Raw genomic sequence first — 27,939 nt, forward strand, 5'->3', positions numbered from 1 at the left:
ATAGACCAATAGGAAAAAGGAAAATCAAGCGATCCTACTGGTGGAAGCGGGTGGTTGCGATGGAGAGACCGCGCATTAATGACCGTATGTGTCGACTCTTTTGATCCCGGCTACTTTATACTTGATTTTGACGGTTTTATCCTTTGTTTGAAAAGTTCACATTTTTTGTGACACATTAGTGCCTCTCTCTTCATCTGTCATATGTATGTAACTCTTCCAGAAGTGATAGTTGGGTCAGATAGACTCAGTTTGAGATTTCTAGGAGTAGCCGTCCAAAAAAAAAAAAAAAAAAAAAAAAAAAAAAAAAAAAAAAAAAAAAATCCCTGATCCGACACAATTCTCGCCAATATACCAATTATTTTTAGGCATGCAAGGCGCTGAAGCAGGGCCGAATTAAGGGGGTGGCCACATGGGCCGCGGCCCATGGCATTAAAAAAATCGGATTCAGAAAAAAAAAGTATCAATGAGAAAAGAGGACAAAATCTCTCTTTCCTGAACGTATAGTAATTTCTAATTTTGTCGTTTTTCGGTGATACAAGAAACAGAATCTTTAATTAGTCGCGTTTAGAGAGGAATCTAAACACGCAATTTGGCCTGGGGCTCAGCGCAGAGAGGAATGATGACGAGGACTTGAGATGAAAAGGACAAGGCCTCGGCGCGGCAGTCGGCATGTAACACATATTAGCGCCTACAAGACTGCATGAATACTTCACGCATTGCGCCAAACACAGTGCGATCAGCGGCGCAGCGGTGGAAGTTAAAACTATTAAACCACATTTATGTTTGTTCTTTCATAATTTTTTGGTTCATTTCTTATAGATGGAGGACCTTGTCCGCACAGAGGTAGGTTAACGGAACTTAACTTTCGCGCAAAGCTCTGTGAAATTTTGCTAGTAGTGTTGACAGGGCTTTCTCAAAAAATGTATCCAACACGAGTAGGTAAACACGTCTTATGCACCCCTCCCCCTCCGGCACGTTCAATTGATGGTTTTTATTGATGTTTCAAAAAGAATGAGAGGGAGGCGGCAAAATACAGGCGGCCCGTGGGCGGCAAGTAGGTAAATCCGGCCCTGCGCTTAAGAGACCTTTACACATGTTCTTTATTTATTTTTTCGACATGATTATTGATTTAGACACATCATTTCATATTTTGAACAAACCTAATGTTAACTTTTCTTCAAGTTTAAAAATAAGAGACTCCTCAACGTGGGTTGTGACAGCGCAGAGATACAACTATTCGTCCTTGATGGATGTCCGTGTTGTATCGGCAAAATTGAAGGCGCGAAGTGTGAGCGCGCATTGCTTCGCTTTATGCTGCTTGTGAAAGGTCACTCACAATCAGATTCGGGAAAAGTTGAAAGCGAAGCCCGAATAAGCCTCCTCTATCTGCGGCTGTGTTGAAACTCGATTTGTTTCTTCTTCTTTTTTTTTTACAATTTAACATCCGATTGTTTTTTTCAAATGTGTCTGTACCGGTGCACCTATATATTAGGCTTGCATGTACTGGCACCATAGCTCCCCGACAGGAGATAGTCGGGTAAATTTCACTCGGCTTGGGGTTTCTAGAGACATAGTTGCCAAAAAAATTCCCTACCACTCAATTGTTTTCCTTTTCTTCAATTTGATAATCTCTTTTCACGATGTAATTTTTGTGATGTGATTTGACCCGGCTTGGGCATCTAGGGCTAAGGGTTTTGTCTTTTTTTTTTGAGCATTTTAATATTGCGTTAGTAAAAAAAAGTAGTGATTTCCGAGCCACCTCTCCCAGCGAAGGGTGTTTCCTCATGGTCTCAACTATGAATAAATGAGGCAATATATATATGGAAGGAATTTTATTTAAATATAACGTAACTACTACAAGTATTTCCTGGTATCTATCTACATGGTTTAAAACTAAAACTAAATCCAAAATTTTAATTTTGGTGGGAATAAATCATTTTAGATCTTCAAAAACTTACAGGCGCCGGTTGGGTTTATTCGTTTTATGCACAGGCCTCTCCCTCAAAAACAGATCCTTTTTCGATAAAAACTATTCGAATTTTTTTCGAGCAAGCGGCAACACGAGAGCGACGCATGATTGAGCGTGCGACGACGCACGGTGGGGCGAGTCAATAGGAGAGGTCGTACAAAATTTGGAAACTTTAGACGCCTAAAACTCCGTCCATACAAAACTTCGAGGTTCTAAAAGTGGTTTCCTCGAGAAATCTCCGACTAAACGCACCCCTTGAAATTTAAAATGCACTGGAAAAAAAAAAAAAAAAAAAAAAAAAAAAACACATTGGATCTAGAGTCCGACTCTTGAAAACATTGACAAGAAAAAGGACTCTTGATTCAATCAAATTTAAGCTTAAATCAAAAGGAAATCCGCTTAAATTAAGAGGCTTGGTTCTTGATTTAAGCTTAAATCTGATTGAATCAAGAGTATTTTTTCTTGACGATGTTTTTAAGAGTCTGGACTCTAGATCCAATGTGTTTTTTTTCCAGTGTGTGACAAAATGAACATCAAAATTTGCAGTTTTAGTCCAAAATTTCATGTCCGACCTCTCGGATTAACCCGATCCACTGTGCGACGCGTCTCGAAGTCAGCGATAGATCGAAGCTGCGTATGAATTTCCATTGATTTTCGCGTGCATTTCCTGTCGTCTCGCGGTCCGCGTCCTCGGGCCCGGCCGCAATGTCGTCGCCGTCGTTATCCGCCGTCATAATTGCCCCTTTCCCACGGCAACCCCTCCCCTCCCGCCCCCGCTCCCCACCCCTCCGTGAACTCCGATCTTGGGCCCGGCGATTCCCGTCGATTATAAATCTATTCTCACCTATATCCAGTTGCAGAGGACTCTGCACTCTTTATTGCTTTATTAGTGCGGTGGTTATATCGGAGCTGGAGAAGATAAACAGAACCGCGGATTGGTGTAAAGTGGTGGGGCTTTCAAGTCGACATTTGTTGACTCGCTTTTAAGGTGAGTTGGAAATCATTGTCTCCACCCTTTTTTTTTGGTGCCACTGGATTATCGACGTGCCTTCCTCGTTTCCGTGTGGCATCATCGAGGAAGTGCTATAGGAAGTGCGTAAAATGCGTAAAATTATGAATGAATATGATGCGACAGCGCTGGTCGTGGTGTGGGCCATTGAACGAAGTTTCAACCATAAAAATGGTGTTTCCAAGCGTGCGCATATATCCGTGCTGTGCGGACCTTTCCTAAACTGCCGTGATAAGGGAGAACGCCAAATGAACCTTTTCACGAATTTGCGGGATTTGTGAATATTTCTCTTCAAATTTTTCAGATAATTTTGTTTGCGATTTTACCTAAAGTTCTTGAAAATTTGTCGGTAAAATTTCATAACTTTCCTCAAAAATGAACATTTCCTTTAAGGAAATTTGACAATTCTCAAATATACTCGTATGGTTAGCGTAAAGATCAAACAAATATGAGGAAAAGTCCGCACGCGTGCGGAGTCGCAGCACGAGTCTAGCCGGTAGACTGGAGTAAACATCGAATTTCTATCCTGTAGTTGTCTATCCCCGTGCACAGTATATACTATACGTACAATTATTTCCATCATTGTATTCTTCATTGTCTGTCACTTGAGAGCTGTGCGTTCTGTGACCGGACGATTTCCGTTGGTCATGAATCTATTTTCATCTACGTCTAGTTGTAGGGAACAAAACTCGGCACTCTTTCATTGTTGTGGATGCTCCGTCCGGTAGCTTTGCTAGGGTAAGAGAAGCTAAGATGAACTATACGGACAAAAGTGTAAAGTTGTAGGTCTTTTAAAGTATCAATATTTAAGGGCTCTCCTTTTAGGTGCCTGAATTAGAAAACGCCAATCCTGAAGGATTGGCACAACAAGGAGCATCATCTTAGGACTGGTATATGTTACAAAAATTCTCTCAACTCCATTTCAGCGCGAGAATGATTAACATCGTTACAGACTAAATTGAGTACAAACACGAATCAAAGTCATATCTTGGTAAAAAATGAGTTAGGGGGAGTAGTTTTAGACGTGACTAGCTGCACTTCATGTTTTCTACTGTCAAAATTTTACAATAAAAAAAAAATATGATGAATATGAAAATCCGAGTTAGAATTCATCACTAACGTTTCCTCCTTTGAGGAAATAAACCTTCAAACCTCTTTTTTTTTACTCGTTTACTTTCTGTTTAACTTCACCCAGATGCTAAAACAAACTATGTTCACCAAAATTGAGCCAAAAGGAATTAAAGAATACTCAAATCCTTTGTGCATATTTAATTTTGATTTATAATTGGTCATCAAAATGTCACCTTAGTAGTAAGTAGCTTACTCTTAACGTTTCCTCTTCAAAAGCTTGCGTAGGAAACAATTGACGCACCGAGCTACCGAGCACTTAACATCAACTCCCGACCAAGAAATTAAAAAGTCTTTTCAACATAGATCAAGTGGAAGTTAGACTACACAGACGACGTCATTTGTATTTTTGCCAGTTAATTAGTGTTAGTGGTAAACTCTTACATCTTGCTTAAGAAGTGATTTTCAGACTTCGCCTTGTGTGATTCGTTTTCCCCGGGAAATTTTGCAGAAAACATAAGATATGTTCTGCTGTAATGTATAGTTTGTCTAGTGGCCAACTGGAGGTATCGATGTGTATTCATTTCGTTGAGTCATTTGTACCTACCTAGTCTCTTTGGGGAATAAAAGCGTCTGTACTCATGGGCCGAAGTTTTTTCTCCGTCTGACGCTTCCCCCACCGCTTTTGATTGAAATAGCTCCATTCAATAATTGAGGCAACCTCCGTAAAACGATTATGCGGCACATTGTTGAAAGAATCAAACCAAGCAAATAAAGGATAACCAGGTCAAATATTTTATGACCTCGAGATCTCTTAAAACTTGCAGTCAAGTAGCTAACACGTGGGTAAATTTTCAAGTAATGAAGAAAAGTCACTCGAATATGATACCTATAGATTCCTGCTTTTTATCATCAATTGAAGGGTTTGAAGGACAAGGGGCATAAGCGCAGTCTTTGAAAAAAAATGAGATTTTAATGATTTCAAGTAAAGCTAATCTTAATGCACATTCTGTGAAAATTTTGTTCCCAAATTCCAATTTCTAGGCATCAAAAAGTCAGTTTGAACTATTTTTTCCGCCATGAGGATCCGTGTAATTTCGGAACTTCAAACACGTATTTCGCGCAATACCAAAAACCACACTCGTGCGCCTTGTCCTCCAAGATCCTCAATTGGTGCTTCATTTCATCATATTCGAGGGACTTTTCTTTGAAATTCTCAAATTCACTGAGCTTTCTTACTCCGATTTGACACTAACTTCCAGGTATAGAAAATGATTGATCCAGTTTTCACGTGTACCAAGTTTGGAGCGTTAATTTTTTTTTTTTAAACAGTGCACGCGCGATTAACCCGACGGCGCAACCGGCGAATTTTCCTCCTTTTAAACCTATGGAAATTTATCGATTCTTGAAGGGGCCAGGTGCTCCGATAATAATCGATTATTTAGCATAGGTTTAAATGGAGGAAATCCGGTGTTGCCAAATTGTTGGATCCGCCTCTGCTTTTGATCATATCAATTGGTGTTTCATTCAATCATATTCGAGGGACTCCTCTTTGAAATTATCAAATTCACTGAGCTTTCTTACTCCAATTTGACACAAACTTCCAGGTGTAGAAAACGATTGATCTAGTTTTCACGTGCACCAAGTTTGGAGCATTAATTTTTTTTTTAAACAGTGCACGCGCGATTAACCCGACGGCGCAATCGGCAGATTTTCCTCCTTACTGCAGCTCAGAGAATGTAGTAAACTAATTAGCCACACGCGTCCAAGATCAATGTTACAGATTGATTCGCCCTCTAATTTTCATCGATCTTGAGGGAAGACCGCTGAGGGCAAGACCAGCCGCGGTGATGATGCTTATTAAATAAAACGTGTAAAAATGATACCGTCCTTTGCTTTACGCGATCCGTGCATCTGTCTTCGATTGCCATGCCGCTGATGATGGCGGGAACAGCGGCAATGAACGAAGAAAATACCATGCTTGAACAGCATGCACCGCTGCCGTTCTCATAATTAGACACCGTTGCCGCTGAGCACGCACAGGCACACACTCACAGATGAACGTCTGAAAGTGGAATGTGGTAGTGTGAAACTTCGGCAATGTGATACGTATGACGACCCATGTGGCAATGATGAGTTCTGTTTCGATCGGTGCCCCGTAAATCAGCAATATTTTTGAAAAACTGCCACAGTGGTCAAGATCCTTTTAATGACAATATTATTGCGAAGAAAATTTAAAGTTATTTTTTGAAAATGTTGATACAAATATTTTTAGAAACATAAAAAATAGAGACGGGTTTTTTTTTGCAAAATTTGTACTTCTTGAAATTTTGACCGAAATCAGTGATATCTATAGGAATGGTCCTCATCAGTTCTTCTCTGACGAATAAAATTTGCAACGACACAACGAGTAACGGCGCACAGTGGATTGAGGCAATAGAAGAGGTCGGACAAAATTTGGAAACTTTAACAGCTCATAACTTAGTGTACACAAAACTTTGAGGTTCTAAAGGTGGCTCCTTTGGTTTCCTCGTAAAATTTTCTTCTAGAGGCGCCCCTCAAAATTTAAAATGTGACGAAATAAACAAAAAAAAATTTCATTTTTAGTCAAAACTTTTATGTCCGACCTCTGTGACTGACTCGATCCACTGTGCGGCGTAAGCGAGATGTATCTCCTTCGACTTTCGCCGTTCTTTTTCGATTATGGTCTCATTTTACGCACTCACATTGGAAAGAAGTTACTTGAAAGAGTGGCGGCAGGGGGTTTTGGAAGAAATGAGGGTTTGCCAACTCCCTGAAGCGCTTTGGGAGGACAGGGGACTTTGGCGGCTAGGTGTCGCAGAGCGTCAGAAAGCGCTATAAAAGCGGCTTTATACATACTTGAAGTTGTCGTCAAGAAAACATCTCTGGGGTGTAGAATATAATCTCTTAAATAAAGCAGGTTTCTGCTTATTCAAACGACTTCCTCCTTAGTATAAGCATAATTATTTCCTTCTTGATGCACGAGAAATTTCTTCTCAAAATCAAGAATATTTCTGCGTGAGTCAAGTCGCTTTTTTCCAGTGATAAGGTCATTTCGATCCAACACACACTCCCATTCTTTAGATTTCTCACACGGATTAGAATCTTCATTCCTTTGCTAGTTTGTTAGTTCGCTTTTTCGAGTAAATCCACCCGATTGTCTGTCAGTCTGGCAACTTTGGGAACAGCGATCGACCTTCTTAGTGCAGTGGCAGAATCAAATGACTTCTGCAAGTGGCCACAGGAGTCTTATGATAACGCCAGTAATTGATCAGATAATTATATTTTTACAGTGTGCGATGTGCACATTAGAAAGGAGATATACACCCAGAGGTGTAATGATACCTGTCGGTTCCGTTCTCAGAGGGACGGACGGAGTTTAACCCGGAAGCGTCTGCGCTTTGATTGAACTGGGGCGTCGTGAACGTAAAATTCATTTTGAATAGTTGATAGAAGGGTATAGCAGCGTTATATTAAAAAATAATGGATGGTTTAAGTTGCGTTTTGCCTGGCAATAAAAACTTTTATACTTCCTAACTATCTTTTTTTTTTTTTTTTTTTTTTTTAAGATACTATCCAAGAGGTTAGCACTTATCAGCCTTACAAAACTTAGAACGATATACTGTAAGGATTCATTTAAGTACCAGATAACTAGGTGCCAGCAGTTGCGGTTAAACCTAAAGTTACCTAACTTCATTTGAATAAATTATATTAATTAGAAAGATATTAATAAACCAAAATGTAGATAAGTAAAATTTTTAAAGTTTGGAAAAAACATTATCAACAGGAAAGATAATAGATAGTTAAAAATCGTTTTAGTTAAAATAGTTTTGATATTGGTCTACATCCTGCCCGGTTACGAATAACTTCCTAAATGTATTGTCGATTTTTTCTGTTTCAGAACCTCTATATTCAATGCGGTAACATCAAAATACATGATTCCAAGAAAAAGATTCGTGCAGTGGTAAAATGATAGGATTCAACCCGATAACTCTTCCAGCAATATTTTTATTTGCTCTCAGCGGTGAGTCGAGTCCTTTTCAACAATCGCGATACGATTCTCATCAAAAGGGATGTTTTAGAAAAAATCATACAGCGCAAAAAAGTTGAAATTTTGAAGTCTGTTGTAATTTTTTGGTGTGATTGAAAAGTGTTCTACGGACGCAACGTGACAGTTCAATTGCAAGAAATAAAAAAATAAATTACGAATGAATATCCATAAAAGATCACGCCATTTGTTACTTTCCTGCGTCTAGACCCACAGAGCACGTATACCATGTGCACAAACTGCGTCAAAAGCTAAGCCATTGCAAAATAATCATCGACTGGACGTTTACTATGCGCAAATAAATTGAATCTAAACTATAAAACTCGCAAATCCTATGCACATAGACAGTTTGATTTCATCAATTTGTACATAATGTTCCACTTAGCATGAATGCGTCCATTCCAGACGATGAGATGACTTCATATCTCTTAATGGCGACGTGCCTTTCGGACTAAAATGGTTAATAATCATCTCACAGGGAACGAATTTTCAACAATTACCACTTTTGCTTTGATAACGCATTAATTGTTAATTATCTGTTTCAGTGACGGGTCAAGTAAACAAGGAGCAAGAATATGAAAAATCCTTTCTCCAAGGGGTATTTCACATGAGTCCTGCCTTATCTGTAAGCGGCAAGAACCTCAGCCCGCAATGCAAGATCGACTTCCAAGAGTTCACGCGGGACCTCCAACAACTGAAGTATTGGGCTTTCCAAAGTAAGGGAAGAAAAAACAATGAGACGTTTTACTTATCATATCTTTTGCCCATCAATTTGCCCCGAGAAGTCAAAATTACACGCGGTTATAAAAAAACAGAGTTCACTCAAGCAAGTCGAGCTGAACTACTTTTGGTATACTTTACAATGAAGAATTGCTTTGTGTAGTAATATTTCTTTGACAATTTGGAAGGTGTCTTGTATCAGGAAAGGAAGAAAATTAGTGTAAAATGAAGTTCTAGTTATTTGCCTAACGTTTAGGTTGAAATCATTGCTGATGGGTAAGTTGCGCTGGTCATAGAATTGTGTTTTGACGTTTGATTCATGTGGATCAGCTAAAAATAATACGATCTGCCCAAACAGCAACTCTCTACGTTCAATAGTAACCGAGATATAGCGCTTTGAAAAATTCGTTCAATGACGTTATCCACCGCGGTAGTGACATCCTTGGTTTCTCCCAACTTGCTTTCATTGTCAGGGAGAAATATTTTCACTGGCTACTCAACGTGAAAAGATAAAAGCAAGGTGGAAGAAACCGAGGGTGTCACTACCGAAATATGGATGACGTCATAGACCGAATATTTCAAAGCGCGATATCTCGGTTAGTATTGAAAGTAGCAAGCTGCTGATTGAACAGATCTTCTTATTTCTAGCTGATCTACAAAAATCAATAATCAAAACACAATTCTATGACTAGCATAACTGACTTATTAATATGTTTATTTTGGCAGCAGGAAGTTTAAGTTTCCTGCATTCGTGCTGTAAACTGCGAACGCGTATTTTTCTCATTATGACATGATTTTAAAAATTTTCTATATGTTCAACGTGCTCAAAGAAAATATGGGCTGTAATTCTCAATATCTTACCCTGTCTCGTGGTAAATTCCAAAATTCAGTTTGCTTCTCTGTTCAGTAAGACTCCAGCTATGTTATTTCTTTCAATGCTTCCATTCTAAGTTCTCAGAAGTTCAGGGATTCGGAACTTTTTTGCTCCAATTTCTCCCACCCCATGAACGTCAAAAATTCTGGGATTTCTCCTAAATTTGTTCAAAAGTTACGAGAAAGTTCCGGAAAATGCAAAAGATCCGGAACATTTTGGGAATTTTATAAGCTCCGGGAAAAATTCAGGAAAATCTCAGAAGTTCCGGAATTCGGGACTAGTTCCGGGAAATAGGAGCACTGATTTCTTGTGATAAAATCTATTGTTTCCTGAATTACAGTGCACGACTCAACGGGAAAACCCAACTCAGGGATGCTGAACGGGAACCTGCACTCTTACGGGGACTACGAACAGTGCCTGGCGGTCTCGCATCCTCGCGTTAAGGGCAAGTACTGTCTCCTGGGCTTCGACGTGGACTTCCACCCAAAGTCAACGTACAGGGGCAACGTCCGGCATCTCCTCGAGGGCGCCTACGCGGACTACGTCTGGTATGGACCCAACCATAATGCGGTGCGTTACCTATCTTGATCAATTTTTGGTGGCGGAGACACACGGCACACATAGGATCGAGTCGGATGTAAAATTTTTGACTAAAACTGGAAATTTGGATGTTTAATTTGTCACTTTTTAAATTTTAAGGGGTGCTGGGAGAAGAAACGTTCACGAGAAAACCGATGAAACCACTTTTAGAACCCCAAAGTTTTGTACAAACGGAGTTATAAGTTAACGCGAGATTGACGATGTTTTGATTATTAAGAGTGATTATATCCAATAGCTTGTTATCAATTGTTACCATCAATGAAATCTGTTACCTTGTTAGAAATTTAAATTAAGGCCTATGTGATATCGATTTTGTGACCCTGACGATGAAGCGGTTGCTTCGAAAAGCTTCGGTCTAAGTTTGTTAATAAAATTCAAGTTTTTTAAAGAAATTTTACATTATTTCTAGCACTCGGCTACACTCCAAATTCCAAAACGGAGTTATAAGCGTTTAAAGTTTCTAAATTTTGTCCGATCTCTCCTATTGACTCGATCCACTATGCGGCATTGCGTAAAGACGCATTGAAAACTCGGCGTGCTTACCAAAGGTAGGTAGGTTCTGTTTCAAGGTAAAGAAGTTTCGGTGCAGTGGCAAGGAGTAATCATAAATGTTGGAGAAGCGCTGGTGTAGATCAGATATTTTTGGAGCTTTGAGGTGTCATCGCAAGTGCAGTACCTATTTAATGGGAGGCTGAGTTTCCCTGGTAGCAATGCTCTTTCAAAAGCGATTGTAACACGGAAAAAAGTCTTAAGGGCTATCCCGTGAATTTGTGGTTCGGTCCAAATTTTTGTTGGATGATATGGACATTTCCAATTAATTGTAGTAGTTATGAACCAGTTGAGTTCGTAACTTAATTTATTGGGGTACTGCCGATGGACTTTTAACTTCATTTTAATATTTTTAAAGATAATTTAATTGATGTACGTTACTAATTGTCGAATTGACCAACCATTGATTAACTAACTAACTAATTTGCCGAAATAAGCCACGTAAGACTTTTAAAAATACCGGAATTCAAATCGGGGACCTATCATAAACTATATATATAACAACACGGCAATATGAAGATTGCTAACTTTCGTGCTTTATCGTTTAAGTCTCCACGTTATTGAGTTCTTAATGGTTCGTGAAACGTAAATGTCAAGATGAGAATTAAATTTTCATCAAAAAAAAAAAAAAAAAAAAAAAAAAAAACCGACGAAAGTCTACTCACTTGCATTAATCTTCAAACTAGGGTCTTGTTTGGCGTCACCCTCAGCCGCGACTTCGTTTATTTTTTAAAATAAAACGCATTTTGGTCTATTTAAAAAAAATAAATCGTTGACTTGTGCGGTACCAATTGCGTTTATTAAGAGCATAAAAATTGTTTACTTTCATACCCTTTCGTTTAAGTCTCCACGTTACTGAGTCCTTAGTCCAGTTCTTGGTTGTTCGTGAAACAAGGCCCTCTTGATCTAGCTCGACGGCTTAAGCTTTATATTTAAGAATGCCTCTGTAAAAAAAGAGTCCGATATTTTTGAAACTCCCCTCTTAAATTTGAAACATAATGTAAGTGCACGTGAAAGTTTCTGAAGTAGCTTTTAGTAGTCGCAGAGGATTTCTGTTGTTAAAATACCGAACCAAGTTGAATAGGAAAACAAGTCAACCCTACTTTAGTACAAAAAAATAGATTAAAAAGATTCTCAGCTTAAATAGTTGCATGTGATTTTTGACAAGATCAAACATTTAAAGTCGATGGATTTTGTTTCCGGAAAACGCGGAAGTTGAAAATTATCTTCTTTTTGTTCCAATTATTCGATCTTTTTTACTAAGTCTGAACTTGATTTGGATGGTAAAATTGCCCATCTTTTTACATCGATTCAAGGTCTCGTAATTTTACACGAATAACCTCCTGGAATGACTGTTTTTCCTATAGATTGATTTTAAAATTATTAAACACACGATCGTCTTGTGAAATAGGTTGTAATGTATCTTTTGATTATTCATAGCATATGATAAACTTGCAAATCCAATTTTTATTTGTTATTAATCACTTTTTTGTTAATTTATTCAATTGAATTTTAAATTGACTGCGGGGGAGCTCTGAGTTGATATTCCTAGTACTTCAGTTCTAAATTATTCTATTTTGCGCTTTCATTTCAGCCAGGCGGGCGATCGCCCCCTCAAAGGAAAATTCTATGGGGCTTCTGTATACCCGCTTCTTGTGACGTTGATGATTTGCAAAATGGTTTGCGACAAATTTTGGCACCTTTTAACTCCACTGATCACGGACTTGAAATAAGGATGTTCACGATGGGCGATTCCTGCACTACAGAAGAGAGCAAAAGTTTCACCGCACGCTCATATTTTGTCATGTGAGTTTACATTTATAATCATTTTAATTTTTAAGCGCTCGCTTTGAGTCTGCGACTACGAGGGTAATTTGCTTCAAATGTGTATATCATAGATCATAAAATTCGCTCCTAAAACACACTTTGGCGTGCTGCGACATCTAAACGCCACTTGTGCCTAGTTTCCCGAAGGTTATTGGACAACTGGCAAAGCAATATGTATCGCCAAATATGAATCGCCTTCAAAGAGAAGCTAATGCAACAAGCGAAACACGTTCTGATCGTAAGACACGACGCACGGTGGATCGAGTCAATGGGAGAGGTCGGTCATGGAGCGTTGCGCTTCCAATGTTACGAGGATAACGAATATTCCTGGTCATTTGATCGATTATGTACCATCAATCTCATGTAATTTTTCGCGTAGAATTCATTTTTGATGTTATTTTTGGTGAACAACGTACCTGAAGACCCGTATTTGTGCATTTTGTCGGGAAAACTATACAGGTGCAAAGTTTAGGCGTCTGTGTTTTACTTCGTAGGACGGAGTTTTTAATTTTTCATGATGGAAGAGGATAAATTATGAATAAAATTATGAAAACTTACTAATAAGTGTCACAAATACGCAAAAATACCTCCCCAGTTATGAGCTGCTGCATCAGATAAATCATTCCCTTCACTGCAAAGTTAATTTCGAAACTTTGTCATAAGATATCATTCTTATGCATAAAGATCGGTGAGAAAACAAATGAAATACATTTATGAATTCTTTGAAAATATTCAAGATCACTTTTACTTTAAATTCATATTTACATTCAAAGGACGGAACAGGGACTTAGAGTAGAAAAAACACTAGATGGCTAGAAAAAAAAAGAAAAGAAAAAAAATTTAAACATGCATGTAACAGTCATCTGTCATCTGCTTCTCCTTATTCTTCTTCTTCATATTCAGTTCCCCATCACTCTCATCCTCGTCTTCCGCTCTCAAACCGCATCAAACTTAAAAAACAAGCAACGCAAAAAACCGCAAAAATTCCACAATTTCCCGGACTTGTAACGTTAAAACGTACTCGCAGTGTAATTAGTTTCGCACTAACTGCACTTTGTTTACATCGAAATAGGTGAAAAATTAAAAAATATGTACGTATTTGAAAGAAGCATCAGTTATCAGAGTTCACCAGTGACCGGTCGCGCGCGATCGCGGAGGCCAACAGATAAAATGGCATCATAGTCAGGGGCCAGGCAAGTAAAGGGGGGGGGGGGGTTACTTGCTAAAAGTTTCCTCAAGCTATCTACGCATACGTCCCAAAAAAGCTTTCTATAAGGGATATGAAGGGATGTCCGAGTGAAAATATGCCCGATTTTTTTTTTTAGTTCTCCTATAGATATGTAGTTTAGGAAATAATGAAAATACGAAAAACGGGCCAAAGAGCACGTCTTGATGGTGAAACTTGTTTTTCAGTTTCCGATGAACAGGAATCATACCTACCTGGGTCATTTAGCAGTTACGAGAGTTCACTGGTCGCTTGGTTTTCGAGATAAAGCTCGCGCGCAATCTCGGAATGCAACAGAAAAAGTGACGTCACGGCCAAAGTGGCGCAAAGTGGCACCCAAATTTTGCGGGATCGTATTCTCAGGACTCCTACGAACATGCCTATACAAATTTTTCTGGCGGATGGTGGCGGATGGGTAGTTAAAAGTTTACCTTAACTTTTTTTTTCTGCATTTTGATATAAGCACATTAGTGCAAACATAATCATTGAAAAAATGGGCCGAATACAAAAAATTATTAGCGGTATGTGTTCTCTAGACTCTGGAAAATAAGAATCAATTAATGAAACCAGCATTAATTTAAACAGAAGCAAGCTAAGTGCCGCGGCAGCTAACCGGTCGCTTGATTTTCGAGATAAGGCTCGCGCGCAATCTCGGAATGCAACAGAAAAAGTGACGTCACGGCCAAAGTGGCGCAAAGTGGCACCCAAATTTTGCGGGATCGTATTCTCAGGACTCCTACGAACATGCCTATACAAATTTTTCTGGCGGATGGTGGCGGATGGGTAGTTAAAAGTTTACCTTAACTTTTTTTTTCCTGCATTTTGATATAAGCACATTAGTGCAAACATAATCATTGAAAAAATGGGCCGAATACAAAAAATTACTAGTGCAATGTGTTCTCCAGACTCTGGAAAATAAGAATCAATTAATGAAACCAGCATTAATTTAAACAGAGGCAAGCTAAGTGCCGCGGCAGCTAACCGGTCGCTTGATTTTCGAGATAAGGCTCGCGCACAATCTCGGAACGCAACAGAAAAAGTGACGTCACGGCCAAAGTGGCGCAAAGTGGCACCCAAATTTTGCGGGATCGTATTCTCAGGACTCCTACGAACATGCCTATACAAATTTTTCTGGCGGATGGTGGCGGATGGGTAGTTAAAAGTTTACCTAAACTTTTTTTTTTCGCTTTTTGAGATGAGCACATTAGCGCAAACATAATCATTGAAAAAATGGGCCGAATACAAAAAATTACTAGTGCAATGTGTTCTCCAGACTCTGAAGAACAAGAATATGTCAATGAAATTAGCATTAATTTAAACAGAAGCAAGTTAAATGGAATAGAAAGACTCGGACGATTTGTCGCTAAAATAAAAAGTTACGCAAAGCCCCTCTTTGATGCCTTCTGTCACAAAAATGAACATGTTTCGTTCCAAATCAATGTCAGATCCTTAAAATATAACTCTTGAGGAACACTTTTGACCCTTAAAAAATGCGATTCGCCCGAATCGCCCATGACCGACCTGTACCATTGACTCGATCCACCGTGCGACGTGACGTGCATGGCGATTCGTACACGGCAGAGCAGTTTAATTTCGTTAAATAAACGAAGACTCTTCAATTACTGTTCGACGTTTAATTTGAGAAATGTTGTGAAATTAAACGTAAACTACAGTGCAAGTCTGGAGGAAGACCAGCTACATTCAACCAGGAAGACGTTCCAGGTTTTTCCTTATAAAAAGGGCATTTTAATGATCTTATTCCCCGTCATCACCTCTTTCGCCTGCTTTTAAGTGAGAGGAAGAGAGATGTAGATTCACTGCGATGCGATTCCAATACAATACTGGTTAGACTCTTTCATTGTAACTTCTAAGTGAGTCCTTGACGTAGAGGAGTTTTACTTTTCCTTTTTCACGATTGTAAGTAAATGGAATGGATACATGAAGTCAGTTTGAGTAGTTTTGGCGCCTTTTTTTTGTAGTTGATAGCCCTATTCCCTCAAATTACTTATAATTTCCAATGTCATTTTAAAGTTGTGTCGTAATTTTATATTATAAAACAACATTCGGAAAAAGGTAAATAATGACAATTTTTGATACTACTTCATGATTTCTGTCTCTTACAATTTGAACCGTTTCTGTTTTAAGGGCTCTGATTGGAGGTTTCTTTGCCCTGACGTTATTCAGCACGTACTACGATATGTCTCGGCAAAGTTCCACTGGAGTTCTCGTTGACGTGCATAAGTTAAGTAAGTACCTTCACCATAAATTACACACGGAAAAAAAAGACCTGTCATTTTAACAGTCGCATTGAATGTTAAATTTGTTTGACGTTTCTCTGTTCTTTTAGTTGTCGTGACTGATAGTTTAACATTTTAAGTATGTTGAAACAAAAGTGTGCAACTCTGTTAGCTCAACATCTTATTGATGCTTTTGAAATAACATTCTGTATGTTATTCCATCATCACACGACTGCTGAGTTAACGTCAGGCGCAGTCATTAAATCAACAGTTCCTGAAGCTTTTGGAATGACTGTCATTGACTTTTGATTTTACAGTCCACACGTTATTTTGACATTCGTTTGGATTTTAAATTTACACTCGTGCAGGTGTTGGTCTAATGTTTTGAAGGTCGTTAAATTTGCAGAAATAATCTGCTAAAGCAACAGCGAGGGTGTCGAAATAGCAGCCTCTCATTTAACAGCGAGTTGACAGTAAAATGCTGTCCGTTGCACGGAGCATTCCATCCCGGCCAGTCCCGCGCGATCGGCGCAGCGCGCATGCGCAGTTGTATACAGTTGTCGATCGCCCCGCTGCGAGCGGTGACGCAGAAAACCTCTCCTACCCTACCCGCCACACTGCCCACCCTCCTTCTCGAGGGTTGCGCGCCGTCCTGACAAAGGGCCCGGTCAGGGAAATTCTCAGAACTCCAACCGCCCGGGCCTGGCGTTCGGTTGTTTCTTCCTTCGGCGTTGTTCCCGCATTCCAGTCTGTTCGCTGAGGCCGCCATGTCATTGTTTAAAGGGATTTCGTTTGCTCAACAGTCAGTGGTTTTGAGTCAGAGAAGTCTTGCGCTTGCGTTTCGAAATCGTGCTCAAATTGTGTTTGCGAGTGAATTTTGGCGAAGAAAGTGATTAGTTTTGATACTCAGTGCGCGATCTGCAAAATTAGTAGCTCCATAGGAAAGTAACTCTTACGATATAAGCAAATTTGGGCACACTGTAATCAGTTGCGGGCAGACGCCATTTTTTGAGGCATCATCATGAATCCGTTCAATTCGAAATTTCTGCTGCCGTATATTTGTGCTTTTTGGTTTCAACTTCACCATTGACATTACACGCACTCTCAACTCAATTAGGTTTGCGTCCAGTGCATCAAATTATTATTTTTAGCGTGCCTTACATATTTATATGCAGGCACTCTTTTGATTTCGTTTCCTGTAGATTATACCATTAGCCCTGTCCTCTATACTTTCCGACCCAATTCCATTGTGTGATTTTTTCCTTTTCTTTCGTTCAAAGAAATTTAGGCTGTTTTGAAATGAAATGAAGTGATAATTTAGCAAATCTTAATCTTGGTAGAATTTTTTGAAACCTTTTATAATACATTTTCGGTGTTTTTAACTCATAAGCACGATCTGCTGTTTGGTTCTTACGTTGTTTTTTATTGATGATGCCAACGTGACATTGTCTTAATGGCGTAAAGTGTTTCAATGTGTAATACAGTGTCTGTGCGGTATCTGACCAGGCTGCGAGTGAAAAGTTCGGTTATTTGAAAAAAAGAAAATAACGGATGGAGAGGAAGGGTTTAAAATGTGCCTCACATAATTTGTTGACGACCCCAAGGCCATGATCAATTCTGCCCCACCGAGAACTGCAAAGATGTATACTTTGTGTAGTGTTTCTGTGCATTTAAACTGTTAAAATTTTTGTGAAATTAACTCATTGTGAAACTGATTTAGTCTGTAAATGTTACTTTGACCGGAATATTATCTACGGTTTTTGTATCATTTACTTGAAACCAGTTAAGCAGTTATCAGCTATTTACATAAGCATGTAAGTATGACCATAATTTTTTACAGTTGCGTGGCATTGTATCTGCTCCATTAACAGCAGTGTGAATGAAAATTCAAGAGCGATTTAGCTTTTACATGAGCAGCAGCGCTGCTACATCGACAGCAGCGTGGATTTAAATTCAAAAACGAACTGGCTGTCATGAGAACAGCGACGCTGCTATTTCGACAGCAGCGGCCGCTGTTAAATCGAAGGCAGCGTGAACGTCAATCTGATGGGGAACCGGCGTTTACGCCAGCAGCTGCGCTGCCAGTGTAACAGACTATTCGATGAAGGTTGAGCAGATTTTGCTGTCGTTGTTACATTCATTTACTGTCATTGTGACAGCAAAGCGCCTGTTGTAATAACAGACAAAGGTAATGTTATTTTAACAACCAGGATGCTGTGCCGTTTTTTAACAGCCAAGGGCTGTTCCTTCAGCAGTCGCGACGATTAAAATGGCAGGACTTTTTTTTCCGTGCAAATACACATACACATTAATTTCACTTCATTGAACAGGAAAAAACGTAAGTATATAGGGTCTTCAATTGAGCGCGATTCTTTTTTGCATTTTTTAATCCAAATGACGTTAAAAATATGATCAGGCTGAGCTGATTATTCCCTATAATGCTTTTAAATCATGATTTCTTTTTTGAACAGATTTGCCCATGAAAATTGCACTGGCTTTTTCTCTCAAAAGAACAGTTCCTTATCTGCTAGACTGCAGGACTAAAAACGACGGGTCGGATGTGTCATGCGTTAATGGAATCAGATGCATTTACGCCATCCAGATATACATCGGGCACAAGATGTTATTCACGTTCTTCTACCCAGTCATCAACAGAACAGCCATTATGCGACAGGTACGCCAATGCCATTTCAATTTATTGAAAATAAACGCACAAGAGTTTTAAACTCCTCCTCAAAATTCCCATCCTATAATTTCCCTGCTCCCAAATTGTCCTTGATAAATTACATACCCACATTGAAAGTCACTCGGTGCTCTCTGGAGCTCTGAGACTCCTACCCGACACCGTAACCTGTTCTCCTACAGCTGATGGATGCAGCTAAAGCATGAGAGAGTCGGCAATCCCTCATTTCATTTAAAGCATTGAAGATAGGACTCTTGGATTGAATCAAATGAGATTCGAACTTAGGGACAACTAGAGGAACCAAGAGTCAAATAGAATCAAATAGTCAAATGAATTGAAATATAGTCAAATTACAGACTCCTAGTGTTGACAATTTCCATACCTCCTAGTTGAATATTTTTCGAAACAAGCAAGAAAGCGTGTCGATACCTTTTCAGTTTAAGGAGAATAAAATGCGTGTGACCCTCAAAGCTATTTGTTTACAATTATTTGCAGTTTACATTTTTCCCGATTGGACAGTGTTTGGAGCGAGACATTTTAATTAGACTTCGTCAACTTCAGTCGGTCTGATTCTGGTATTTCTGGTTCATTCTGTTCATTTAGACAGTAACGCCTGCAGGCAACCATACCTGTTCAGTAGATACATATTTTGCCTACGTTTAAAATGAAGGCGCTCCATCTCGCCATTGCAATGATATCGCGCTTTTACTTTCACATTTACGTATTCATTTGCACCGTCATGTTTTCATGTTTAGATCATCATATTTTTTGGATGTTACCTCGACTGAATCGCAATAATTTGTTTTTCTATATAGCTCATGGGACATGATTATTCGATGTTCTTCGGGGCAACATTGAACAGCATCGATACGTTTGTGCTTATGAGTGGACTGCTCGTTTCTTTCAACGGCTTTCAGCAGTTGTCGGCTGGGAGGTCATTTAATATTCCACTTATGTACCTGAAACGGTATATGAAGTAAGTATGTGGATTTTGATGTTAAGCAATCCCAAAAATCCTGATACGTACAAACCCTTGACAGTTTAGGAAATTTGAGGGTAGAAGGGCGAAAGCTGAATGCTGTGAAACAAATTCATATTGTTTTCGGGGAAAATCTTACCAAAAAAGATTTCGTCTCACCTGCTTTATTTGTAGCTTGTTGATGCAATCATTAACAAACTGACCGGGTGAGAAAAGTAACTATATGAAAATGAGCCTTAGGGAGCCGGAGAGGAACATCTTCATTGAGAGGTTCCAACATTTCTACTGAATTTGCTATTTTCTTACGAAAGAATTGCTATGTTATACTTACAGGAAATTTTGGTTGATTCTGGCGCACACTCTTTGTGGCAAAAGCAAAGCAGTATGTAATGCAGTTCTACAGAATATGCAAGAAGCTCTGATGAAAAAAAAAATTCTGCAACAATGCTGAAACTTCACGATGGAATTGTGTCGATTTTGCTTTCGACGTTGACTGAACGACACATAAAGAACTGTTCTAATGAAATATTGAATCATTGTTTATAAAATAAATCACTACCGGTGGCGTAAAATCTTATACAGGGTGAGCGAAAAGTCCCCGACCCCCCCTCTAACTTTTGAACGAATTGAGCTAGGGAAATGAAACTTTGGGAATGTTCCTATCTCAAAGGGGACCATCTTTTGGGGGGGTCAAAACTTTGGTCCCCCTCTCAGGGGGGGACGGGGGCCCCCCAACTTTTTTTTTTCAAATAGCAACCCCTATCTTGTGATACCTCATTCGAAAAAGCATCAAAAACTAAGAATTTTGGCGCAAACCGCAGATCAATATCTTAATTTTTGACCGAGTTATGATAGGTCAAAGGTCAAATTTGACCTATTTTCAAAAAAATCATAACTCCGGTTCAAATTATCGTAAAGAAAAAAATAAAACGGGAAAATGTAGCAAATTGTGTCCGCTTTTAAGTAAAAATTGCAGAAATCACTTCGATTTCATTTTAAGGGGGGGCTCGGACCCCCAAATACGTCAATTCAAAGGTCATTCAATTTTCCCGCGAAATAAGCCAATTTCCCCTGTATTTGCCTTCACATTATCTCAGTAAGGTCAAAATCAGTTCAACATTACGTTGGCAAGTCCCCAAATTTCGGGAAAAGTTAAAAAAACGAAATTTAAGGTGATTAAATTTGACCGTTTAAATTTCGTTTTTTTTTTAACTTTTCCCAAAATTTGGGGACTTGCCAACGTAATGTTGAACTGATTTTGACCTTACTGAGATAATGTGGAGGCAAATCCAGGGGAAATTGGCTTATTTCGCGGGAAAATTGAATGACCTTTGAATTGACGTATTTGGGGGTCCGAGCCCCCCCTTAAAATGAAATCGAAGTGATTTCTGCAATTTTTACTTAAAAGCGGACACAATTTGGTACATTTTCCCGTTTTATTTTTTTCTTTACGATAATTTGAACCGGAGTTATGATTTTTTGAAAATAGGTCAAATTTGACCTTTGACCTATCATAACTCGGTCAAAAATTAAGATATTGATCTGCGGTTTGCGCCAAAATTCTTAGTTTTTGATGCTTTTTCGAATGAGGTATCACAAGATAGGGGTTGCTTTTTGAAAAAAAAAGTTGGGGGGCCCTCGTCCCCCCTGAGAGGGGGACCAAAGTTTTGATCCCCCTAAAAGATGGTCCCCTTTGAGATAGGAACATCCCCAAAGTTTCATTTCCCTAGCTCAATTCGTTCAAAAGTTAGAGGGGGGGTCGGGGACTTTTCGCTCACCCTGTAAAATGTCTATTAAGAGAAACTAATGCCGTTAAAAGTGGACACTTTTGGTTACTCGATTCTTTCGAATTTATGTATGACTGGCTTTCATTTTTTCCCCTTTATTCTCCATCCAGGTTTATGCCGCTGTACCTCATGATTGTTTTGGTGATTCGGGATATATTTCCATACATTCTGAGAAATCCACATAACATCAGCCTCTTAGATGAACGGTATCAACACTGCGAAAACATCTGGAAAACCTTGACATACACGAGCAATGTTGACAGTTTAAATGAAATGGTGAGGATTCATTGGAGTAAATGTAATTGAAGCTAAAATTTTTGACCAAAAAGAATAAACACAGAAAGTTTTGATCACAACATAAGGACTCTGTTGGGTTGAAGAAACCACCATGTACTTTATAATCAGCACGTGCGCATTTAACAGCATTCATGAATTTTCATTACTTATTTTTACCACGCAGGCTACCATTAATAAGTTTTCACGTACTACTGGTAGCTTGGTTACATGTTACTATGCCGTTAAGTTAGAACATGCACTGAAGCTTGCTCTTGTGAACTTTGAAAAACGAACAAAGGATGTAAAAACATGAAATTTAAAAATTACTCTCTTTATGAAGAGTCATGACTGTTATCAAAAGACAAAAAGGACCAAATAAATAAAATTGACACGGTTTACATATTATATTTAATTAAGTTGGAGTTGAAATACGCTTAAAATACCTACATGTTGCTTGATAAGTTTTTCAGCGTCTTAGAGTTTTGATAACTATGCGTTCGAGTCTCTCTTTTCAGCTTCTGTTGTTGGTTTTTTTAAACGTTTATTTCTCACCTTTTCACTCAACTTTTGAACTGCAGATAACGATACACACCTCTGAAATCAGAAACACTCGGTTTACCGGAAACCGCTCATAAGTCTCCCGGTTGGATTCGAATTTTATTTCTTGAGAAAATGAGGTTGATAATCATCCCTTATAATGAATTTGTTTCAGTGTCATCCAGTCTCACACCAAGTTGTTACCGACTATCAAATGTACCTCCTGTCACCATTCCTCGTCTTGTTCCTGTGGCATTATAAAGCCACAGCTTTTAAAGTGGTCTCCTTGGCCATGGCTGCAATTTGCGTCTATAGTGGCTGGGTCATTTATAGCAAGAATCTTGTGGCTGTCGCTTATCATGGAATAGCGTAAGTGACTTCGAATTATGCGATTTTATTGCGTATATTGTTTATTTAGTTAATTACATGCCTGCAAATGGAGCCAATTCAAACAATGCAAAATAAGATCATCATCTCTTTCACATTCCTTGTCTGTGTAGTGCGTTAATTATTGTATTTCAATTAATTCAGGAAACTTAAGAAGCAAGGATAAAGAAATTTTCACCAAAAAAAAAAAAAAAAAAATAGTATAAAAATTAACGGTTAAATTCCTGCGAATAAAACGAGCTCGACAATGGATGATGAATTGATGCCCTTATTGTATTAACACATTTATCATTTTCATTATATTGACGCCACGTATTGCGTGTAATGCAACATTGAAAAAGTTACATATAGTCTTTCCTGTCAATCATATCTAAAGTTTTAGATTTCAAAAACTAATGATGATATCAATTCAATGCCGATTGATCACGTTCCATTTTTACATTAGAAGTATTGGTGATTATCACAGTTCACACAGTGCACTGTTAACAAAATTAGCTCTGATTTTTTGCACTTTTGCGGAACTGCATGCTTCTTAACCGCCTGCCGTTTCTGTTATTGGCAAAAGATGTGCCATGATTACCAATATGTATTGGTCTCTGCGTGCTTGGTATATGCGCTATGAGGTCTACTCAATTCGATGACAGTTAATTTGCAGAGGGTTAAAATATGGCATTAAATCCAAATAATGTACTGCCTGCTCTTGGCTTTAAACCGAAAATTCATATGAAATTTTTTATTCGATTTTTGACGCACATTATCTTTTCAGGTTTGATCTAGCTATTGAAAGTGTTGATCACATGTACCTGAACCCTATACATCGGCTTCCTCCTTATATAGTCGGCGTTTTGTTGGGTTATGTTCTTCATCACTACAAGACGCGCCCCATCAAGCTAAGTCAGGTAATAACTCAACTCATTACATTAAAACATTTGATTACCGGACCGTGTCATAAGCAAAAAAAAAAAAAAAAAACCATCGAGATTAAATATAAAATTAAATAAAGACTGAAATTGAATTGTTTTCTGCAAAGGAAACAAATGGTTTCAATAGGATCTCAATTTACATCCGGAATATTTGGCGCAGTGCATTCGAAAACTTTGCAGATGTAACATACAAGCCTTTCATAATTAGGGACCTAATACTTTGAGGTTTTAGAAAGAAGGTTTTTGGAATAATTTTTAGATATGGCGTATTTTGAGTCCACACAAACTCAACGCAACATTTGCCATGAGCGATTTCGGAACATAATTCCAGTCTTTATTATCCTTCCAACGGTCTGCGAGGAGGGGCCGTCCGTAAATTACGTAACGCACTTTTTCGGCATTTTTGACCTAGCCTCCCCCCGGTATAGCTTTTGTAACGCAGGCCCCTCCTTAAACGCGTAAAAACAAAATGGCGTATCGCTCTCCTGAACCCCCCTCCCGCCCTCATAAGTGTTACGTAATTTAAGGACGGTGTGGAATAAGCACTAAAAGGAACTACGTGTATCTTTTACAAAATAATTCTCCTGGCAGTGAAAACATGAATGAAATAAAAAAATTAAACCAAAAGAATTGATTCCTATCTCCTTTTTTTAAATTGAAGTCAAGTTTTTCTAACACATTTTTGTAAATTTTTCCCCCAACTTTCCTCTTTTTTTCGGTTACCTTTTAAGAATTTGGACAATTATTGTTCCAGCTACAACTAATCTTAGGTCACATCCTAGCGGCAATAGCTGCGTATTACTCCTATTTCTGGCTTTGGCGGTGCGCAAAAAAAGGTTACCAGTACAACGCAATGGAAATGGCCATCTACAAAGCGGTACATCCTTTCCTGTGGGGATTTGTCCTTTGCTGGATCATATTCATTTGCTACACCGGACAAACAAGTAAGTGTAATCCCTTACCTTCTCCAAAAATTGTAATGTTTAATTTGACTGGAATTCCGTAAAAATCGTCCTTCGTAGTATGACACCGGTTGCAGACCTCCTTATGCATCCCTTGATACATACATAAGAGTCGATTTCATAGCGCTCGCCGACGCTCTAGCACGTCCAAACGCCACAAAACTCGGTCCTCCCACAACCCGTCAGGGAGTTGGCTGTTGGATTACATTTTGCACTAAGGAACCACTATTTCTGGCTTATTTTAGAAACAGCATATATGCCATTGGTATCCCTATGCAGATACGTGCTTCCATGGAAGAGCCAGAGATAGTGGTTCCTTATTGCGAAATGTAATCCTGTTGGCACTCCCTCATTTCAATGGAAACCCCCTGTTTCCACCCTTTCACCGGGCGTCCCCTTCGTCTCCTCCCGGAAAGAAACCCAATCAAGCACCCCTTAACCTTCTATGGCATAGCGTTACGAATTCGTAACAACGTATTTTTGGGGTTTTTTTAAGAATTGAATAATTTTTCCTCTGTGGCATCATATTGCAAGTTTTCATTATTAGTTTTTCTCTTTTTTCGAATAACTACAAAAATTTAAAGTTTTGAAAAAATATTGGTACCTACACAATGGTTTTTATGCAAGCAAAAAAATAGATAGGTGTCTTCAGAATTTCAGATCCAAAATTAATTTATGCCATAGAGGGTAAATTGACAGTGTGAATTATACAGACAACAGAACCTCCTTCTGAAGAGGAGCTGATCGAAGAACAACTACAACTATGCAGCAATGAAGCTGAAACCCGTACAGGCTTTTGCTTTGAGCTTTTGAAAATGAGAAACGTTTCCAGATAAGCCCACGGCGAATCAATGGTCACAATTTGATGAATTCGGATGATCAAATATTATTGTGGTATGTGATTTTTCTGACACCTTTGGTTATATTTTTCTCGATTTAGAAACGTTAAACAAGTACCTGAGTCTGACACCGTTTGTGTTCTTCAGTAAGATCTCTTACGCCTTCTACATTTACCAAGCCGTGGACATCACACTTCAGCTGCACGTCCAACGCCTTCCTACTTACTTGCATCCTTTGAACGTCGTAAGTTTTTCTAAAAATCGTTACACGCAGTCTAAGTGTCTTTCATGACCATTAATTACCTCACAACAGTTACATCACAATTTTCAGTCTTAAATGAACTGCGAACATATTTACAATTATGTACGTTCAAATTCATAGGAGACGTATTAAATAGTATCATAATCAACGAAACCATATTTTATTTAAGATAAAGCTGTTTAATCAATATTTACCAATAGATTGCTTAAAATGAAGACTCTTGGTAAAAGACATAACAACTCAGTAAATCCTTAAAATTTGATGAGCTACATTTGGAACTTCGACAGTTACACGCAAATAATTGCCGAAGCTCACAAACGGATAATTGAATTGCCTCACATCACTGCCGTGCGACGCAAAAACGTCTTAAACGACATTTTAAATTCTTTGGAAACGATGTATCATGACAGAAAAACTTGTGTACATTAGGACAATGTTTTTTACAGAATTCCTTTGCAAATGCTATCAAGAACTTAACCTGAAAATTTGAGGTGCGTAGGTAAAACAGTTTTTATCTTATTAAGTGTTGAGTTCCAAAAACACGCGGGAACATGTTGATGGATTTATAGCTTTGCATGGCAGATTAGTTCTTGATGCAATCTCTATGGTGAGCGAGAGGCAATATTATTCTCAGTAAAAGATTTCTGATTGGTACATTTTTTAAAAATACATCTCAAAGAGAACCCATTCGCATAAGCGCTGACATTTTGGATTATTTCATGCATTGTTCACAAAAAATGAGAAATGTTAAATGCTCCGCGGAACATTTACGTGCAATGTACCTACTCTAGTTCTTTCATGCCCTTCTTTTTCAGATGGATACTGCTCCTCTGGGGAAAATTTTGTTCCACTCAATTCTATTCACACTGATTTTCTGTCTACCCGTGAATCTGATCGAAAAACACTTAAAAAGCCCCAAAGGTATAAAAATCAAGTTTTTTTTTCTCAAATTCAACTTTCATTTGCCTGATCTCGCTTAAAATTGATTAATGAACGTCCAATCTTTTGTTTTATTTTTTATATTTTTAAGAGATGCTTAAAAGGGAGAGTAATGGGCCCTAGCCGTACATCTCATAAAATCGGCATCTTCACTTTTTCGCTTTCAAGTTATGTTAAATGAGAAGAACTTAAGGTAATTTAATAGAGTTTATTTGAGGACCTACATGTCTTAAGACGGCGCCCATTTTCAGTTTCGCATGGAGTTATAAAACCGGAATGATTTGTAAGTATCAAATTATACCTTGGCTATAGTATACTTTTTGGGGCAGGAAGCTAAAAAATTGGAATTCATTTCTTGCGTGGATTGTAAAGTTGGCGATAATTTTCCGGCATTTAGCAAAAGTATGCATGAGACTCACTATATAGTCTAGAGACTCGCGAAAGTAAGTCGGCGGTGACACTGCCAGACCATATCTCCGCTTGCAACATTGCAGACTTTTTGTCATACTTTACTTTTTAAACGGCAAACTACTCAACGTCAATTCTTGAAAACTTACGAGGTTTTCTCTGTGTAAACAATGAGGAATGCTATGGATTTTTTTTCCTTAAAAAAATAAAATGGAAGCGGAAATTTCTTAACATCGCAAACGAGATGCGTGGTCTGGTAGTTTCAGCGTCGATGTATCACTTGTATCAGAGGGTAATCAAAACGTAAGGTGTTGGCACACTTCTTAAATTTTCTGTAAAATTCTCGTTTTATAAGTTATTTTTTCGATTGGTTTCAGGTAAAAACAGCTGAATTCTCAGCGCAAAGACACCATCATCGGATCTGAATCAACGTGGCCAACTCGTAGAGGCGATTGAATATTTTTTATGTCTTCAAATTGAATTAATGTCGTTTAAATAACTTTCGTGACAATAAATTATTTATTATGATTTTTTTAAGTCGAGAGTTTTTTCGTTTTGTTTTTGGAAGATAGGTATCAGAGATTTAGAGTTTATGCGTCGGGCCTGACTTTTTCGCTTATTTTCTTTTTGATTATGCAATGAGAATTTTCGCAATTTGGGGATACACTGCTTTTCTTCCACGTTTCCATGGGTGAAAAAAACACGACCAAACTGCGATCTTAAAATGGGAGAAACAGACCACTGGACAGAATAAGAACTAACTACAGTTAGCGGCTTCTTTTTTCCGTCCGAATGTCACGCAAAAAACAC

The 27,939-nt window shown here is 38.5% G+C and overlaps 1 protein-coding gene across 1 annotated transcript; it reads left to right on the forward strand.

Annotated features, from left to right (window-relative positions):
* Positions 1-2,761: 2,761 nt before the first annotated feature.
* LOC109031165 (nose resistant to fluoxetine protein 6) lies at positions 2,762-27,666 on the forward strand. Its single transcript, XM_019042522.2, has 15 exons — positions 2,762-2,957; positions 7,969-8,091; positions 8,661-8,831; positions 10,050-10,279; positions 12,453-12,664; positions 16,056-16,156; positions 18,619-18,821; positions 19,646-19,806; positions 21,707-21,872; positions 22,585-22,778; positions 23,563-23,695; positions 24,474-24,663; positions 25,622-25,764; positions 26,598-26,703; positions 27,507-27,666. The coding sequence occupies exons 2-15, from the start codon at positions 8,037-8,039 to the stop codon at positions 27,518-27,520; spliced, it is 2,079 nt and encodes a 692-aa protein (XP_018898067.2). The 5' UTR covers positions 2,762-2,957; positions 7,969-8,036; the 3' UTR covers positions 27,521-27,666.
* The last annotated feature ends 273 nt before the right edge of the window (positions 27,667-27,939 follow it).

The sequence above is a fragment of the Bemisia tabaci genome, chromosome 3 (genome assembly GCF_918797505.1).
Source record: "Bemisia tabaci chromosome 3, PGI_BMITA_v3".
In the NCBI taxonomy this organism is placed as follows: domain Eukaryota; kingdom Metazoa; phylum Arthropoda; class Insecta; order Hemiptera; family Aleyrodidae; genus Bemisia; species Bemisia tabaci.

Excerpts from the sequence above, each read along its gene's own strand:
- LOC109031165 (XM_019042522.2), top strand. The coding sequence starts at position 8,037 with ATGATAGGATTCAACCCGATAACTCTTCCAGCAATATTTTTATTTGCT. Across the intron at positions 18,822-19,645 it reads GAACAGCCATTATGCGACAG|CTCATGGGACATGATTATTC; the intron begins GTACGCCAATGC and ends TTTTCTATATAG. Across the intron at positions 24,664-25,621 it reads TTGCTACACCGGACAAACAA|AAACGTTAAACAAGTACCTG; the intron begins GTAAGTGTAATC and ends TTCTCGATTTAG.